Below are 18393 nucleotides of genomic sequence, written 5' to 3'. Positions count from 1 at the left end.
CCAGTCCTTACTCCACAAACATTTCTTGTTGTTTATTTTAAAAATTGTTTTACTGGTTTTTGGAAAATCATATCATACTAGACGCCTCCTATTCTCTGTCCCCACCTCAGATGTCAGCCACAGCTGGGGTGGGCTGTTCCAGAAGTTCAGACTCACATGGTGCTGACAGTGCCCCACCACCAGTGTGACCATGCCTGTCTCTGCCGTCAGACTCAGAGCCTTTTCTGATGTTGCCGGAGCCCACTGGGTCCTTGAAAGTGGAGCCTGGAAAATTTGGGGGTGTTTGTGCCAAGGAGGAGGGCTGGGAGCCAGTGGATTTCTGCTCCAGTCTCCTGGCCTTCAGACAAATCCTCATGTATAGCAAGGAGCTCCCATCACACGGAGCACGGCCTTTACACACCCGGACGTGGGCTTTCCCTTCTCCTTGCTCCCTCACTCCTCTTCCTGGGGTCATGTTCCAAACTCACTACACCAAGTCTTTCTCCATGGGACTCTGCACCAAGTGGGACCCAGACTAAGACAGACACATCCTCAATTTTTAGAAACTCAACAATACAGAAAAGTCTACAAAGAAAGTAAACATCCAATTTTGAAATATCCCTCCGGTTATATTTCTACACATTATTTTTTAAATAAATCAGATCAACCTAGATCAACTCTGTCTGGTAACTCTGCAGGTCCCTTCAAACACGGGTCTTACTGAGTACATTTAAAATCCAGATTAACACTTATAATTGTTTCATTCATTCATCCATTCATTTAACAAATGTTTGTTTCAGGTCTTCTCTGTGCCAGGCAAAGTGCTAAATACTGTAGATGTTACAAAGACATACCCCTTGCCCTTAGGACGTTTATATTCATTATTTATTCAATTTTTCAGGACCATATTGATTGAACAAATTAAGGCACGTGTGTTTTCTAAAACCACATTAGGACGCCTTGCAATCTAATCTAAGTTACAGGCTTTCATGAATAGAGTTTTCACCCAGATAGCATGTACAAGATGAATGGACTCCTGGGTTCCAATTTTTGCCTCTGCCAGTAAGAAGTGTGACCTTGAGCCTCATTTTTCTTGTGTGTAATGTGGAGGATAATAATAATAATAACTTTCCTTTGTAGTTACGAAGATAAAATGAAATAATCAATACACAGACCTTGACATAGTGCCAAGTAAGCACTCGATACATTTTCACTGTGCTAACAACTACTATCTTCATCTAAGAATTTCCACGTCCACTATGTGTGTAGCACGGATCCAGGCATCACGGGAATTGGGCAGAACAAATTGGAACTCAAATGTAGACACTGTCCAATGTTGTGCCACTAAGCACAGTTTTACCAGCTTGGTGTCCTGTCACTGTCGCTGGGGAGCTCAGGCACCAGAAAAGCACTGTGTTCACCTGGTCACTGCCTGTATCCACAGAAGGATTGAGCTCACCTGTGGAGTTGGTGCCAGTGCACAAGTGCAAGCGATGATTTTGCCACAACTGGAATTTGCTCCAGGCTCCCAGAGTCCTGCACACCGTGTTTACCAGTCCTGTAGGGAAAACACAAACCAAAAGGATGCAAACGGTGTGTAAATGCCAGATTTGCTCAGTTATCTGAGCAAATATCTTGCTGGCATGGAGATTCACATTGCACCTCAACTCCTCAAGAAGTGTTAGGTCAGGCAGTCGCTCCCTAAGATAGGCTGTCCCCCTCAGTGGACAGTAGGAGCTGCTGTCTTCTGTCTTTTGTGGTCCTCCAAGCACCCGGCATAGTCTTAATGCTCCTAGATGCTCAATAAATATTTGTCCACTGATTGTTGAGTGCCTGTAGATCTCCTTGAATCTTGCCCTGGCAGAGAAAGAGTGTAAGAAGTGTGGAGAATGTTTTAGACAGTGCATCACTTTGGAAAACCTGACTTTGAAAGACTTCCTGCTTATTCTATGTAAAATGCTTTTAAGAAGAGAGCACAGGTAAAATCAAATCAGCCTCATGATGCAATCATGTGTGTCTAGGAGGGAATGGAGCAAGGGTGACAGCGAGAGCAGAATGTCTACCATTCTGTGCAAAAAAGATTACAACACTAAAGGGGTTTGGGGTAGGAGGAACACCAATAGAGTGCAATATGTAAGGTGGTGACAAGAACAGGGGAGAAATGAGATCGTTCTACAGAGGAGGACAGCAAGTCACAGACTGAAGATGTGTTTTGTTTGAACTGTTCATTTGTAAAACATGAAAAAATTGTGTTAGAATTAAATTAGATGCACTGGAAACATCAGATCAAAATTCTACAAGGTAACTACACCTCCATAAAACTAGAAGTTGCTTATTCTGCTCTAATTTGTCTCTTGGTGCTAACTGGAATGCAAAGGTGACGGCTTCCAGTTATCAAGGCCCAAAGGAGTCTGAGTCTATCCCTGATTTAACAGCTGGCCCTCAGCCTTACAGCCTCTGCCCTTTGAGAAGCCAGTTTCCTATGACTACCTCCAACGCTTTGATAGAAGCGTTGCCTACAGACCGATTCTATACCTTTGCAAACATGTATATCTACGCCAGAAACCTGCTACTAGAAAAGGCTGCTGGAGAGGTTTCAAGACCTTCCTGCAAAGTGAGACAACTAGGCCTTGCATTTGCACTTTGCAGAAGAGTTTAAAGTACATGATCGCAGTTGGTTTTGATTATAATACTGTGAGATAGATGTGATATCTAGAACTATTATTTCCATCATCATCCTTACTTCACAGATGAGGAAACCAAGCTGTCGAGAAAGCAAATGACATATCCGAGGTCATCTGCTGAGGCTTGAGTTTGGGTCCCAGGCTCCTCATCAGGCTCTCTCCTCTACACCACAATATGCCATCTGCTTCTTTCTGTACCTTTGAGGGAAGATTTAAAATGGCTGATCTTCCCTGCAGACAGAGTAAGCAATGAGCTTGCCATGTCTTTTGAATAGTTTATTAAATTTGTTTTATGTATAGCACTTTGTATAAACATTAAAGAAATTGTTTCAACAACTTCCACTCCAACTTTGGACTCTAGCAAAGTTTGCAATTTCAGTCCCAATTCTGTCTGGGAGAAGATTCAAGCTAACATAAGAAATGAATGGCGCCGCAGCCCAGTTCCCTCCCACGTAGCCTGCTGAGGAGACATTTGCTAGGGACCCAAGGTCAGACTGGATGGGCAAGATGGGCTGTTGGTGTGTGCTATGCCCGCAGCAGTCCTTTGTACCTCCACGCTGTTTGCTTTTCATGAGGAGTCTCAAAAATGTTCTGTGATCACTCACTGAATGCAAACACCATTCACTGGGTGCTAATATGTTCCCCTTGCTTTATTTACACTGTCCCATGGAAACCTCACAGAAGTCCTGCAAAGCAGGGATTGTTCTAAGTTTACAGAAGGCCCAAGAATGTAGGCAAAGTACCCAATGTTCTACAGCTGCAAATAGCAGCATTGCTGGGCTTCTGAGCCAAATGCATCTCTTCAATACCTGAGCACCTTCTGCTGCTCCACTGAGCCACCTAGATGAGGGACATGATAGGGAAATAAATACAGATCAATAATAATAAGTATTGCACAGCGACCTTTCTAATAGAGTCTATTTTCTCAAGGAAAGAAAATAGGAAGGGAAGGAAGGACAGAGACAGAGACAGACAGACGCTGTAGATATTGATTGGAACACTCTATAAATGGGTTTAAATATCTGAAGACATGTTGTCCTGTGTTTTAAGAGCTAGTGATCAGTTTCTAGAGTGAGCATAGGACAGAGACCTGAGAAATATAGCTGAGAAGTGAGAGCAAAACTGGGAGAGAGGTGACACGGCACCATGGGCAGAGAGGAGACCCTGTGCCTTTCCATGCCAACATCAGCAGCCCAGTTAGCAGATTGCTTTCAGAGATATACATACATATATAATGATTTAAACACTTGAAAGATTAGCATTTGGAGCTAAAGGGAGAATACTAAAGGTTTTGCCTAAAACAAAAACAATAAACTTGCTTTTTCCTAAAGCTTGTCCCAGGCTGCAAGTGCAACGACCGTTGGCCACCACGGCTCAGGTGGCTCCTTTCACCTGCTGTTTGCAGAAAGGAAGTGACAACCCCACATGACAGAAGCCCTCAGCTCATCTGCCTTCTTGGCTACCAGAGCTACATTTACAGCTTCACCTCACAGCCACTTGTGAACTCAACCCTGATGCCCGGAACTGCCTCCGAGCCCAGATTCTCATGTCAGGGTGTGTGTACGTGAGTCCCTTCTCGTGCTGCGACTAAAACTCAAAGCAACTACTATTTTTAGCTTGAGCAGCTGCCAGATCTTCACAGCCAGGTTGGTGGAGGCGGCTCTTCTCACCCAAGCAGCCTGGTTTTAAACATGAAGAACACGTCTGAGGAGGTCAAAGCCTTCAAGCTTTCTGGAAATGTGAATTTCAGATACTCCATTTCTGTGATATCCTATACAAATAGACTCTGCTTCTTATTGTCAAAGCCCATTGGAAGAAGCCACAATGGCGGGTGGCATCTTACACAGATTTCCTGAAGTACAAATGTGATGGAGGGGCAGAGGTTAGGGTGCCCCACCCCAGGAACATATGGGAGGCTAAGGGGAGAAATAGGCATGCAGTATATGGGGAGCAGTTGCTCAGGACCTCAGCCCGGGCAATAACGCTGACTCCCAGGAACCAGAACTGGCGACCACTCTGATTTTAAGATATAGCTCGCAGATGAGAGTGGGCGTTGTGGGCCTGAATGAAAAAGGGGAAGGGATGAAGAAGTACAAATTGGCAGTTACAAAACAGTCACGGGGATGTAAAGTACAGCATAGGGAATATAGTCAATGATATTGTAATCACTGTGTATGGTGTCAGGTGGGTATAAGACTAATCGGGGAGATCACTGCATAAATTATATAAATGTCCAACCACTATGCGGTACACCTGAAACAAATATAAAATAATATTGAAGGTCAACTGGAATTTAAAAATTAAATAAATAAATAAAAACCAAAAAAAAGAGATATGGCTCATGTCATTGAAGGACCAGGTTTTATTTTCCCTTTGCCCTAAAATGGGCACAAAGGAAAGAGTGAAGGTTGAGTTTAAAGAGACTCCTCAAAAACAAGTGTGGACTCAAGTGTAAGGCACAGGACAACGGGGTCCCCTGGCTATTTTTAGCCAGGCTAAAACGTATTAAATATAATAGGGTCAGCTGTCTCAAATGCTTTGCCTGGGTCATGCGGACCCAATCCACACCTGGGGTGAGAGAGAAAGTTGTGTGCGTCCCATAAAAGGGTGTAAAGTACAGCACTTTAGGGAGGGAGTATTACAAGCCATGATGCACCTGGAGAAGCAATTCAAGTTCCACCCCAAAACCAAAGATGAGTTCATATGACTCCCAGTGGTGTTCTCCTCCCACCAGGAACCTGGGAGTTAGTTTGACAAAATAGAAACCCAGTCTGGGCCACAGCTCACCTAGCTGCCTGTAAAAGGAAAGGGAAGCAGTCGGTGTGGATGGGAGGCAGGCGAGGGGGGAGGAGTTCATGTTGAGCTCCTATAAAAGAGAAAGCTGACCTCTTTGTGCCTTGGCTGCGCCCTCCACACCACCCTTATCACACTCTGTTGCCCCAGCCCAGCCCCTGTGAGTGCCAAGGGTCCTTTCCTGACCTACACAAGTGTTGGTCGCACTCAACGAAGGAAGTCATGAGAGGTTGAGTAGCAAAGCAACCTGACAGAGCTGGCTCAGAGCCCGGGTCTCCTGCCTTCCAGCCCAGTGGTCTTTCCCAACAGAATAGAGATGATACCCTGTCTCTTCATATATAAAGAGCAGGGATGACAACAATATGTCCAGGACCTCTGCAGCCACATTCAGTAATGTAATCACTCTTTGAGTTGACTGAGATCTGACTCCAAGGACACATGGTGAGGGACAGCCATCTGACTCCTTTCCCCTTTATGAGGGAAATACAGAAGAAAGAGCACCTTCCTACTTGACTAAGAAGGCGGAAGCAAGAGGTCTTAAGTGACTGGGCCAAAGGTCACATTAGCAGTTGGAGCTGGAGATGAAAGGAGACAGACTACTGCACCACCCAGATCAGAGCAATTCTCACCTCTCATCTAGTGCTCTGCAGATAATGGACCTGCATTGGCAAGCCCCATCTTCCTTGACCCTCTGAACATCCAGCCAAATCACTTTTCCCTCCCACTCACCCACTGTGTAATAATGTACCCCCTCGACCCTGCAGGAGGACCAGCCCATTGATGCACTTAGTAGATTCTAAGGGTGGGAGCCAGACTTTTTATCTTCTTGCCTCTGGTAACATCATACGACCTCAAAGTTTTAACCCAAATAATCATTGCCAGGACTAAGGTATTTCAGGGTAGGTAGGATAGGAAGGCTTAGACGTGGCATCTCCTGGGAGGCTGGGCATTGCCTCCCGTGGAGCAGGTACTGACACCAGGGACACGTGGCTCACAGCTGTACAGAGAGCTCTGTCCATAGGCCCAGATCACCTCTGGACATTTCTGACCAGCAGTGAACTCCTTTGTGCCTAAGTGTGGCAGGTCACTGGAAGCCTCTTGAAATTCAGAGCAAAATCTGCCACCTGACACATTCGCCCTGGTTATTTGGCTGCTTTGCATGCCTATGGGGCAAGCAGGCTATTTTTGAGCAGATTTCATAACCTTCTTTGTAGCTGCTGCGGCTGCTGATTGCACATGTGTTTCCAGCTCCGTTCCTGTGGCGAGAATGTTTAACAGAGATGGCGCCTTGTTAGAGAATGTAGAGAAAGCAAGATTGAGAGATTAGGAACACAATTTCCATGTCTAGACATAGTTCACACAGCCAGCATCTGCTCCAATTAGGGTCCCTAGAATTTAGCAACTTGTGCTGTCACTCTCTGATGTCACTCCATCCCATCCTAAGAATTTCACTATTAAATCCCAAGGCAAAGGGCAAGGGGAGCTCTCTGGCAGCCTTTCTGAGAATAAATCCAAGGTGGATTTTGGAGTGTTGTGGGAGGAAAACAATCAAAGTATCAGAAAAATCTGTGAAAGTCTGCATACATTTTTCTCCTTGTAATCTTCAATCTCAAGCCCAATTCTAGCCTCTGGGACAGTCTGCCTCACACTGTCTCAGCCGGGTGAGCCATCTTCATCGCTACATTGGTTGCTAATTTATTTATCCCAGTCTGCTTTCTTCCCCTTTGCTTATCTTCTCAGTCCTGTCACAGTGGTGACAAGCCTGCTCACCTATTTCGCTTTTAATTTATCCCTCAGGTCCTCTTTTCTGCCTTCACCCACTGTGCTCTGTCAGAAAGCTTGAAGCCCCACCATGTTTGAACAACTGGCTCCTCTGATCCTCCTCTTGAACCTTAATTCCATTTGTTACGTGTCTCTTTTCACCCTGTTCTTCTCCTCTGGCTCCTGTCATGTCCTGTGTCATGATTACCCATCATAAGCTACATCAGGGCATGATCTGTGTCAACTTATCCTTATCACCAACCTCACGTCCTTCTGGGATGGTGCTTTTAAGAAAAATAATACCAGCCAACAATTGAGACCAGGTAGCAGGCACTGGACTAATGCACTACATATACGCATTTTTTAAATCCTCACTTCATCCTCATAACATTCTCTGAGGAGACTGCTATAATTTTCGTAATGTTACATGTAAAGAACTGGGGCCTTTGAAAGGTAAAGTCCCCAAAACACTACGTTGAGGGGACATGTGCCTCCATATGTCCATTGCAGCATTGTTTACAATGACAAAGATGTGGAGGCAGCCTGGGTGTCTGTTGATGGAAAAATGGATAAAGAGTAAGTGGCACATATATACAATGGAATATTGCTCAGCCATGGAGGGGAATGGATTCTCGCCATCTGCAGCAGCATAGATGAACCTGAAGGGTATTGTGCTAAGTGGAGTATGTCAGACAAAGAAAGACAGATGCAATGTGATTTCGCTTATATAAAATCAACAAAAAAATAAATAAATAAACAAACGAAACAGAAACAAACTCATAGATACAGAGAACATTTTGGTGGTTGCCAGATGGGAGGGGAGTTGAAGTGGTGAGTGAAAAAGGGGAAAGGATTAAGAAGTACAAATTGGTTGTTACACAGGAATCATGGGGATGTAGAGTATAGCATAAGGAATATAGACAATAATATTGCAATAACTATGTATGGTGTCAGATGGGTACTAGATTTATCGAAGTGATAGATGGGAGGGGGTTGGGCACAGGGTGAAAAGGTGAAGGGATAGAGAAGTACAAATTGGTAGTTACAAAATAGTCATGGGGATGTAAAGTAAAGCATAGGGAATATAATCAATAATATGGCAATAACTATGTATAGTGCCAGGTGGTACTAGACTAGTCAGGGGGATCACTTCTTAAATTATATAAATGTCTATCCACTATGCTGTACACCTGAAATTAACATAAAATAATATTGCATTTCAACTGTAATCGAAAAATTTTAAAAGGGGTGGAAAGGTGAAGGGGAATAAGAAGTCCAAATTTCCAAGTATAAACCAAATAAGTCATGGGGATGTAAGACACAGCATAGGAAATATAGTCAATAATACTGTGATAGCGTGGTACCGTGTCAGATGGTTGCTGGACGTATCATGGAGATCGCTTCTTTAGGTATATAAGTGTTAAATAACTATGGTGTACACCTGAAACTAATATAATTTTGTATGTTAGCTGTTTTTTAATAAAAATTTTTTAAAAAGGAGAACAAATTTAGTTCAAAATGTATGCTGAGAGATAGATTCAGCACAGAATGAATGGCTAAGCCACGCGTGCACTCTGCATCACCTCAAGGATCAAGCAAGGTGTAGTCTCTGAGGAGAGTTGCGATTAGGGCAGAGAGATGGAGCTGAGTGTAGCTGCTTCTGGTTCACCAACACAGGGCTTAGGCCTGCTGTGCTTCCACAGTGGGCTGGGCACAGTGTTCACATACCCTCTGCTGGACCGAGCTCATTGTTTTATTTCAATAGGTGAGTTTCCTTTCAAGACTCTTAATAATACCATGAATAGTATTATTAATTCGTAAAGGCTGAATATCTGTCACTATTTTTCCATATAAAAATAAAAACTTTGGGATTTGGGGCAGGGGGGAGAAAAAAAAAGGTAAAGTCATTCTTCCAAGCACGTGCAGCTGACTAAAGCAAAAAGAGTCTTCAAATTTAAGTCTGTTTGACTCTAAAGCCTGAATGCTTAAAGATTCTTGAAAGAATTTAGGGATGAACAAATGAATATTCAAGATCCCCAGCTTTCTGGTCATTTGTTTCTCATATTTTCTCATTATGATTCTTTTCTGACTTTCAAGAAAAGTAGAACCCTGAAGAGAATTCTACAATCAAAACTCAGAAACCAAGCCCCATTTTTCCAACAGTCACAGGGATATAACACAACTTTTCTTACACAGCCTGGCAGCAAGAAGGCCTATGGCCTTTGCTGACTCACTCACCAGCTAGGCACACAGCAAGGTGAGCCAGCGACCATGCTCAATACAGCATGCACAACCACGGCTAAAACTGGATAAACTGAGGCAACACCATGATTTTCCCCAGAAAATCAGAACGGAGGCCAAGGAAACCACCAAAGATAGAAACAAACAAGGTCCTTACAGAGTTAGTACTCCTCCCATTTACAAAATAATGAGTCTATTTTCCGGCACAGTGACTGCAGAAATCAAAGTTTCTCTGAAATTCTTCCATAAATCCTGACTTCTCTGAGCTGACAGAGCCCAAAGCAAGCAGCTTCTTACGGTCAAGCCAGCAGCCTGAGAGGATAAGAGCTTAAATCCTAATCTTAACCCTACACCCATTTCCTGCCAGTCCATAGCACCACCCCCCATTACTCAACATGACAGAGTTTTCATGCTTTGACAGGGGAATGCCATCCCAGTCCTTCTTTGAAGGTCATCCCTAGCATGGCAAGGAAGGTGATGTGAATAGACATCAAGGACATCTCAGGGACAACCACTGCTATTGTCCTCTGCCCCCACCCCAGACCAAGCCACCGCCTGTGTGTGAAATGTGCCTTGTTGACCCTGACTCTGCCTTGTATTTGGTTCCTCAGGGTCAATTCTATCAGCAAGAGTGTCCCCAGCTCTTCCCAGATGCACATGACAGTGTTGGTCACTTCAGAGGATAGAGAGGCAAGATACTGAAAAAGACTAAAGATTAAGAAGTCAGTGCTCACAGCGCCTCTGTCCCCTGCTATTTAAGGAGAATCCTAAATTCTTATAGTTTTCCCCTTCCTCTCTCCTCTTATAAAGGAAGGATTCTTACTTTTTAGAAAAGAGGCTAAGTGATTCATATACTAAATGGAAAGAGGGGGTAAGAGTAGAGAAAGGAGAGAGCTGTGGGTTTGGTGTGTGAGATGGTCCAGAGCGGCTTCCAGAGGCTGGAGGACTAGAGAGAGAAGGAGACAAGTAATTTATATCGTGTGGCTTATGAACTGGATCCTTTTTAGAACTCTTAGACAGACCCTGGTAAATAATTAATTATTTAAACAGATAATATATATTTGATTAATTGTTTATGATATATTTAATTAATACATTGTAATTAAATAATATATTGGATTAATTATTTAAATATATCATACATAATACATAAACAATTACGTACACACACACACATATATGGCATTTCTGCATAACTGTGTTACTTTAGATGTGGTTCCATGCAAAAGTCAAGTCATATGCCTCTACTTTCAAAAAATATGTAAGGAAGCATTTTGAACTCCTTGGTATCTATAATATAGAAAAATAATTATCGGTTTGAAGTCACGGTGCCCAGTGTTGGTCTCTGGAGTCTTTGATTCCTGGCTTTTTCCCTTTCCTCCTCCCCATATAGGTTAAAAGTGGAGGACAATGTGGCTCCTTGAGGACAGAGAAGGTTTTTGATCCACAGTGGTGAGCCCAAAATAGATATATTAGGTTGGTACAAAAGTAATTGTGGTTTAAAAGGTTAAAAATAATTGCAAAAACTGCAATTACTTTTGCAGCAACCTAATACAATAAATGTTTATTGAATTAAGAATTCAAGTGCCAAAAATTTCATGTCATGAGATGCATACAAGATTGTGTCATGTGATAAAAGAATATCAAACCATTTATATCATATAATCTCAATTTTCAAAAAGGAAAATATGTACATACCCACACATACATATAAAAAATGAAATAGCCAAAATATTAACAGTGGAGTTCTGATTGGCTGCTTTTTTAAAAATCTACATATTATCCAAATTTTCTATAATAAATGTGTAGTTGCCCCCAAGAAAACACTTTTTAAAAGAAAATTAAGATCTGATTCATTCAGATGATAGGATAGGTCTTTTCAGGAGAGAGGAATAGTCTAAACATAGACCTGAAATCCTGAGAAGATCTCACCCAAGGAGAAAAAGTTCAAGAAACCACTCCCCATATTCACTGTGGCAACCTTCCTGGCAATGACAGAACAGTCTGTGCTGGTAAGGAAGGTGGTTTACAAGAAAGAACAGGTGCACTCCTCCATTAGTTAGGAAAACATTTTTGTTGTTAATCACTATAACCTTCTCCAAACCCGAGGAGGTATTCTTCAAAACAACCACAGCCTTCTGGCGTGTACCTTTCTTGACATTTGTCTGGGACATTTACCCACTTTGCATTGCATCATCTCATAGGAAAGACAAGAGGACTGAAATTAAAATCAAAATATATAAATTCAGGACCTGGCTATACCACTTACTAGCTCAAGGACACTGAGCAAGTCATTTATTCTTTTCAAATCTCACTTTATTTGCCATTCAAGGAATGTTGTATAATAAGGTAGGAAGAAAAAAAATCATGAAAGGCAGGAAGAACAAATAAAGTCCTTATAAGTGTTGATACTGCTTCTGTGTTTGAACATCAATTTGATTCTATATTTCCTGCCATTTGTTTTTTTTTTTTTTTTTTTTGTTATCCAGCATCCAACCATCCTTTCCATTAGTCTGCTAATCTTTCTTTTGGAGACTGCTTCATTAATCTTAAGAGTGGCTGTTCCTCTTAAGGGACATCAAGGGGACTAGCTTCCCAAACTGAAGCTTGGCCAAATGGAAAGTTTTCTCAGGACTTGAATATTGAGTGACCCACCATCATGGAGGCAGCTGGACTTCTTACTCACCTTGACCTAGCAGCATGAAGAACCAGTTTCTATGGCCTCACTTTCCAGAGCATCTTTGGTTCCTATCTATTTTCCAAAGTTGTTCTTTAAGCCAACTTTGGGAGCTCCACTCTGAGTGCACAGCAATCCTTGAATGTAAAGTAAAATACAATCTGAAAAGAATCAATGACTTCATTTTTTTTATCCGCTCCTTTTCGGAGGAGGCTTTTTCGGCCTGCGAGCGGGCAGAAGAGGTTAGCGACGGTGTCGCTGGCGTTGTCTTCGGTTGGTGCCAGGGCTGGTGGGAGCAGCCGCCCGAGGAAAGCACCATGATTTTGGCGGTGCAATTGTTGGATGAGTTAATGGGCCGGGACCGAAACCTCGCCCCGGATGAGAAGCGCAGCAACGTGCGGTGGGACCACGAGAGCGTTTGTAAATATTATCTCTGGGGTTTTTGTCCTGCGGAATTGTTCACCAACACTCGTTCTGATCTTGGTCCATGTGAAAAAATTCATGATGAAAATCTACGAAAACAGTATGAGAAAAGCTCTCGCGAAAACAGTATGAGAAAAGCTCTCGTTTTATGAAAGTTGGCTAAGAGAGAGATTTTTCACGATATCTGCAGAGCTTACTTGCAGAAGTAGAACGTAGAATTAGACGAGGCCATGCTCGTTTGGCATTATCTCAAAACCAGCAGTCGTCTGGGGCAGCTGGCCCAACAGGCAAAAATGAAGAAAAAATTCAGGTTCTAACAGATAAAATTGATGTACTCCTGCAACAGATTGAAGAACTAGGATCTGAAGGAAAAGTAGAAGAAGCCCAGGGAATGATGAAATTAGTTGAACAGTTAAAAGAAGAGAGAGAATTACTTAGGTCCACAACTTCGACAATTGAAAGTTTTGCTGCCCAAGAAAAACAAATGGAAGTTTGTGAAGTGTGTGGAGCTTTTTTGATAGTAGGAGATGCCCAGTCCCGGGTAGATGATCATTTGATGGGAAAACAGCACATGGGCTATGCCAAAATTAAAGCTACTGTAGAAGAATTAAAAGAAAAGTTAAGAAAAAGAACTGAAGAACCTGATCGTGATGAGCTTTTAAAAAAGGAGAAGCAAGAACGAGAAGAAAGAGAAAAAGAACGGGAGAGAGAAAGAGAAGAAAGAGAAAGGAAAAGACGAAGAGAAGAGGAAGAAAAAGAAAAAGAAAGGGCTCGTGACAGGGAGAGAAGAAAAAGAAGTCGTTCACGAAGTCGGCATTCAAGCCGAACTTCTGACCAAAGATGCAGCCGGTCTCGGGACCACAAAAGATCACGAAGTAGAGAGAGGAGGAGAAGCAGAAGTAGAGATGGACGAAGAAGCAGGAGCCATGATAGATCAGAAAGAAAACATAGATCTCGTAGTCGGGATCGAAGAAGATCAAAAAGCCGGGATCGAAAGTCATACAAGCACAGGAGCAAAAGTCGGGACAGAGAACAAGATAGAAAATCTAAGGAGAAAGAAAAAAGGGGATCTGATGATAAAAAAAAAAGTAGTGTGAAGTCCAGTAGTCGAGAAAAACAGAGTGAAGACACAAACAGTGAATCAAAGGAAAGTGATACTAAGAATGAGGTCAATGGGACCAGTGAAGACATTAAATCTGAAGGTGACACTCAGTCCAATTAAAACTGATCTGATAAGACCTCAGATCAGACAGAGGACTACTGTTCGAAGATTTTTGGAAGAAAAATGAAAACGGCATAAAGTGAAGACCGACATTAAAATGAGGTGAAAGAAAACTATAGTGGCATAGAAAAAGTATAAAGCTCAGTTAGCTTTTTTTTTATTATTATTAAAAATTAATTCAGGACTGATGTGACCTACCAGATTTCAGAACGTGTTAATAGCATATGAATGCCACTGAAAACTTAGGTTCTTGTATCATATTTTTTTCTTTAAGACTTTTTAAGAAATATTACCTAAACATGTGGCTTGCTCAGTGTTTAATTGCAAGTTTCATTCTTGGACTTTGAAAACGGGATTAAACGTTAGTATTCGTGTGAGTCAGACTAAGTGGGATTCCATTTTTGCAACTCTGCTATACCTAGCCTTTGGATTTAGAAGTGAAAATAAAGTATCTCTGAGTTTCTGTTACAAAAAAAAGAATCAATGACTTGTCCAATGCCCCTGAGCAAGTCAGTGGTATAACCAGGTCCTGAATGTATATCGTTTGATTTAAATATTCTTTTAATAAATTTCTCTTTTTTCCTAAGACAGCAAGAATTGATTTCTGTGGTTTGCAACCTAGTACCCTAGATCTTTCACAAGATAGAAATAGAAACGTGGTAAGTCACAGAATTCTCATATCTAAAAAAGAGAATTTAGACAATTTTCTCACAGGAGACAAGGTTTTCTTGGGACTAAATTCAAAAAGCAGTTTCTCAAGAGAGAACACATATGAGGGGGTAGCATTAAGCAAGATAAAAGATTATGTCCCTATGAAGACCAGATACTCTTTGAGAACCAAGAACTTGGTGTTTTATATCTTGTTTACCTACAGCACCTTGCTAATAATAATACCGAGGACATTTTTGTTGAATAAAAGAAGAAATGAATGAATGAGGTCACAGTCTACAAACTTTTCTCAGATGGCATTCTCCATTAGTGTTCACCACCTTCGTCTAGGAGAGATACAGGGCTTTCATAAAAGTGCCTGAGATCTTTTCTTCCTCAACTCCCACATACACCTACAAGCATTAGCAGGACCTACATGATTACACACACACTGGGTATTTTCCATATATCCTAATTCTTCATTCTGTCTCTCTACCAGCAAGAATACAACCTGCCTGTCAAAAAATTATTCTTTGTGCTTCTGTCCTTTCCATTCACCGTGTCTCAAGCCAAATGTGGAAGTGGACCTGAACTAGCAGGAGGTCATGGGGCTCACCTCTCATGACTACACAGAGGGCATGTGTAGGTACAGAACAAAAAAACCCAATGGGCTGGGCCCTTTTTCTCAGCCCAGGAGCCCTTTCCCTACATCTCTGGCTGGTTTAATAATGAGGTAAAACCTGATTTTGAACAACTTTACACAATTAGAATGACTAGCCAGACCTAAGGTACAGAAGACTGAAAACTACTGCTCAGTGGGGCCTGTCAGTTCTATCGGCAAGAGACACTCGCCCAGGTCATCGGTCTACTAATACATTGCTTTTTTCCAACCCTGTTGCTTAAGGACATTTTCTCCTTCTATATTGAGTCATGTTGCTAATAAGATACCCATTTTCTTAAACTTCTCATTTACACTGTAGAGATGGTGGATCTTAAAAATTGGACCAATAATCCGATAATATTTTCCAGAAGAGTATTTTTCCTCAGGAGAGTTGAATAGTGACCACGAATAGTAGCTTCTCTTCACCCTAGATAAGCCACTGCCTGGAGTCCCTGGCAGGCATTAAATTCCTGACATAAGTTATGTTTCCTCAGATACCAGGAAACACCAGAGTGTGGAAACAGCAGTCTGGAAGACAAAACAGTATTGCCACCTTCTCCCCGATGGCCCTCAGTTCCCCAGGTAATCCATGTGCAAGCAGGAAAACAACTTGCTCAAGTACAAATCCCGAGTAAGAAATTTGGTGTCCTAACAGGGCCACCACCTGCCACACCACATCTCAGTGCCTATTAGCACTGAGAAATGCCAAGAAGCAACTTCTACTTTGGCCTGAGGCCAATCCCCAGAACAGAGTGAAACTGTTTCCCTCACCATTGATGTAAAGCTTCGCAATTCAGCCTGGTAGGATTTGCATTTCACCATGTTCCTATTATCAAGTAATATAAAAATATGTTCCAACAGTATCAGAAAAGCAAACATTACTGGACATCTGAATTAAAAGCCAAGGGCTATCTCAGCTCATTAGCATTTCCATGGATGGCGGGGCAGTTTCCTTCCCTCTTCCCACAGCAAGAAACTCATTGCCCAAGCTTGAGCCTTGCTTACCAAGTCAAGGCTGTTCTCCAGGAAAACGGGGCAGTTAAAGTAAAAATGGAAGTGGCAAACCATAGCTAAGGCCACCAGAAGCCTGCAGTGTGTCCTCCAGGGCTTACCCCTTTGCTTTTCCTATTAAGCACTTATTTAAATGGAAATTTACATGTTTGGTTTCAGTCCAAGGACTAGCATTTTCTGAAAGACCCTGAGCTCAGCCTATTTTAAGCATATAATAATGAAAACTTGAGCTGCTTTTTGTACAGAATCTCTCAATTTCCCAGAAATAGAGAAAACATACACTTGCTTTGTGGCCTGAGGATACAAACTTACCTACTCAGTCCCCAAAGCTATTACTTTCACATATTTCCAGACATCCTTCTCAGTAATATTTTTCAGGAAGCAGAGCTTTAAACAGGCAGGGAAGAAAAAAGCTTGCCTGAACACATGGCAATTTTATAAATGCTGAGTTACATGAGCTCTCAGGTGTCTGGCAAGTTGGGTAAATGTGGACCAGTGCTCAACAATCATGTAGTTGTGGTTTTTCTGTTTGAGCCAGAAGATGACAGGTGTCTCCAAGCAGCATTTATGTGGTCACTCCGATTTCTGCTCGGAAAGGAACAACGAGGAAAAGGCAAAATGGCATTTTAAGTGCAGTGTTTGACAGGGTTTGGGGGAGATGGAGTGAGAGTGGAGGGTGGGAAGAAAAAAGGAACAGAATTATACACCTGAACACCAGAGTCAGGAAGCACTTGTCATTGTGGCCACTTTACCACTCACCCATACGAGGGCTGTAATAACCACTCGGTGAGCTGGAACAGAAGACAAACCAAAAAGTGGCGTCCCAAGAGAATCTGGGCCTGAAATACTACATATGTGAATCTGCTTCATTAAGGCTTTCATCAAGATGCTGCCATCTTCAAAGAATGCTGGGATGATTGTCACAATCCTAAAATCAATTCACAACAGGCACTAGAAGCTGTCCCAAGGATGAGAAGAACAATTTGCTTGTTCTTCCCTATTCACCAAGTTTTGATTTTCTAAAACGCTCTCCTACCTTAAAAGTGGATTTCATAAAAAAAAAAAAAAATGCTTCAGTTACAACTCTGTTTCATTCTGATCCTTTTTCTGATATGTAATAATATATAACATCTTTTTTCAAATGGCAAAATTGGGGAGTGTGTCTGTGATGGCCAACAGGGTGATGGCCTGGAAGTTACAGGGCTGGGAGGGGACAGCCGCGCTTCTAATACCTCTTTGCTGTTCCCCACCTTGTATCCATGAAATCCTCAAAGTTACACAAGACTCTTGTAGCCTTTCCCCAAAACTGACACTTTAATGCAAAGATTGGAAGATTATTTTGAGGAATATCCTGTAGAACCAATGTATCTTGGATTGAGTACATACTTGCAAAAATAAGCATTAACACCCTATAGGTGTGACATACACTGTTATTAACTCACATAATTCTCACTGCAAGTGAGTATCATTATGCCCAATCAAAAGATCACAAAACTGAAACTGGAAGAGGTGAACTTTTTAGTTGAGGTCAAACAATCAGTATATGGCAGAGCTGGGCTGGAATCCAGACTTTCTGCCCCTTTCTCCCACATCATAATTGTCTCTCAAGTTTGTAACAGAATATTCAAATCTAGGAACTGTGAAAGGACAATAATTATCCAGGGGTGCAAATTCAAAAGCCACTAGGGGCCAAGCCTTGCGGAGCCCTAGAGAACTGCAGAGCACACACCCCACCGAAAAAGGTGGCCGCTACACAGGCCCAGCTCAGACTTGCTATTAGAACGGGAGGTTCTGTGTCATCAGGAATTCCAGTTCTCAAGAGTAGCTAGCAATCTGAGTGTGCGTGTGTGTGTGTGTGTGTGTGTGTGTGTGTGTGTGTGTGAGAGAGAGAGAGAGAGAGAGAGAGAGAGAGAGAGAGAGAGAAAATTTTTTTAACACAGGCAAAAAATGCAGACATTTTAAACCACTGGGCAGACCTAACAAACATGTCTTTAGAATAAATCTGGCCCTGGGCACCAATTTGAGAGGATGGCAGGTATAATGCAGGTCAATTGCTATATGTGCTGGAGCCAATTATTTCTCTAACAGAGAATCCCACCTCCACATTCAAGATCCTTCAGATTCACTTCCCTGCCTGAGGTGGTCTGGCTCCTGGAGCTTCTCCTCCCAGCTCACTGCTCAGGCCACCTTCTTCTGGGGAGCCTCCTCTAGTGCAAAGAGCTCTAGTCCTGTGGTCAGGAGACCTGGGGTCACTGCTTCCACGTGACTGGCACAGCCTCAGTTTCCTCAGCAG

General features: G+C 42.4%; 1 protein-coding gene across 1 annotated transcript; it reads left to right on the top strand.

Moving 5' to 3' along the window:
- The first annotated feature begins 12353 nt into the window (after positions 1–12353).
- LOC308497556 (luc7-like protein 3) lies at positions 12354–14116 on the top strand. Its single transcript, XM_081048325.1, is given in 3 exon segments — positions 12354–12686; positions 12689–12718; positions 12722–14116. Coding segments are annotated over 3 exon segments (1323 nt in total). The 5' UTR covers positions 12354–12452; the 3' UTR covers positions 13781–14116.
- The last annotated feature ends 4277 nt before the right edge of the window (positions 14117–18393 follow it).

This window comes from Rhinolophus hipposideros, assembly GCF_964194185.1.
Source record: "Rhinolophus hipposideros genome assembly, chromosome: 5".
Taxonomy (NCBI): Eukaryota; Metazoa; Chordata; class Mammalia; order Chiroptera; family Rhinolophidae; genus Rhinolophus; species Rhinolophus hipposideros.
Note: the sequence above shows the minus strand (reverse complement) of the source record. Positions and strands in the feature narration are given on the sequence as shown.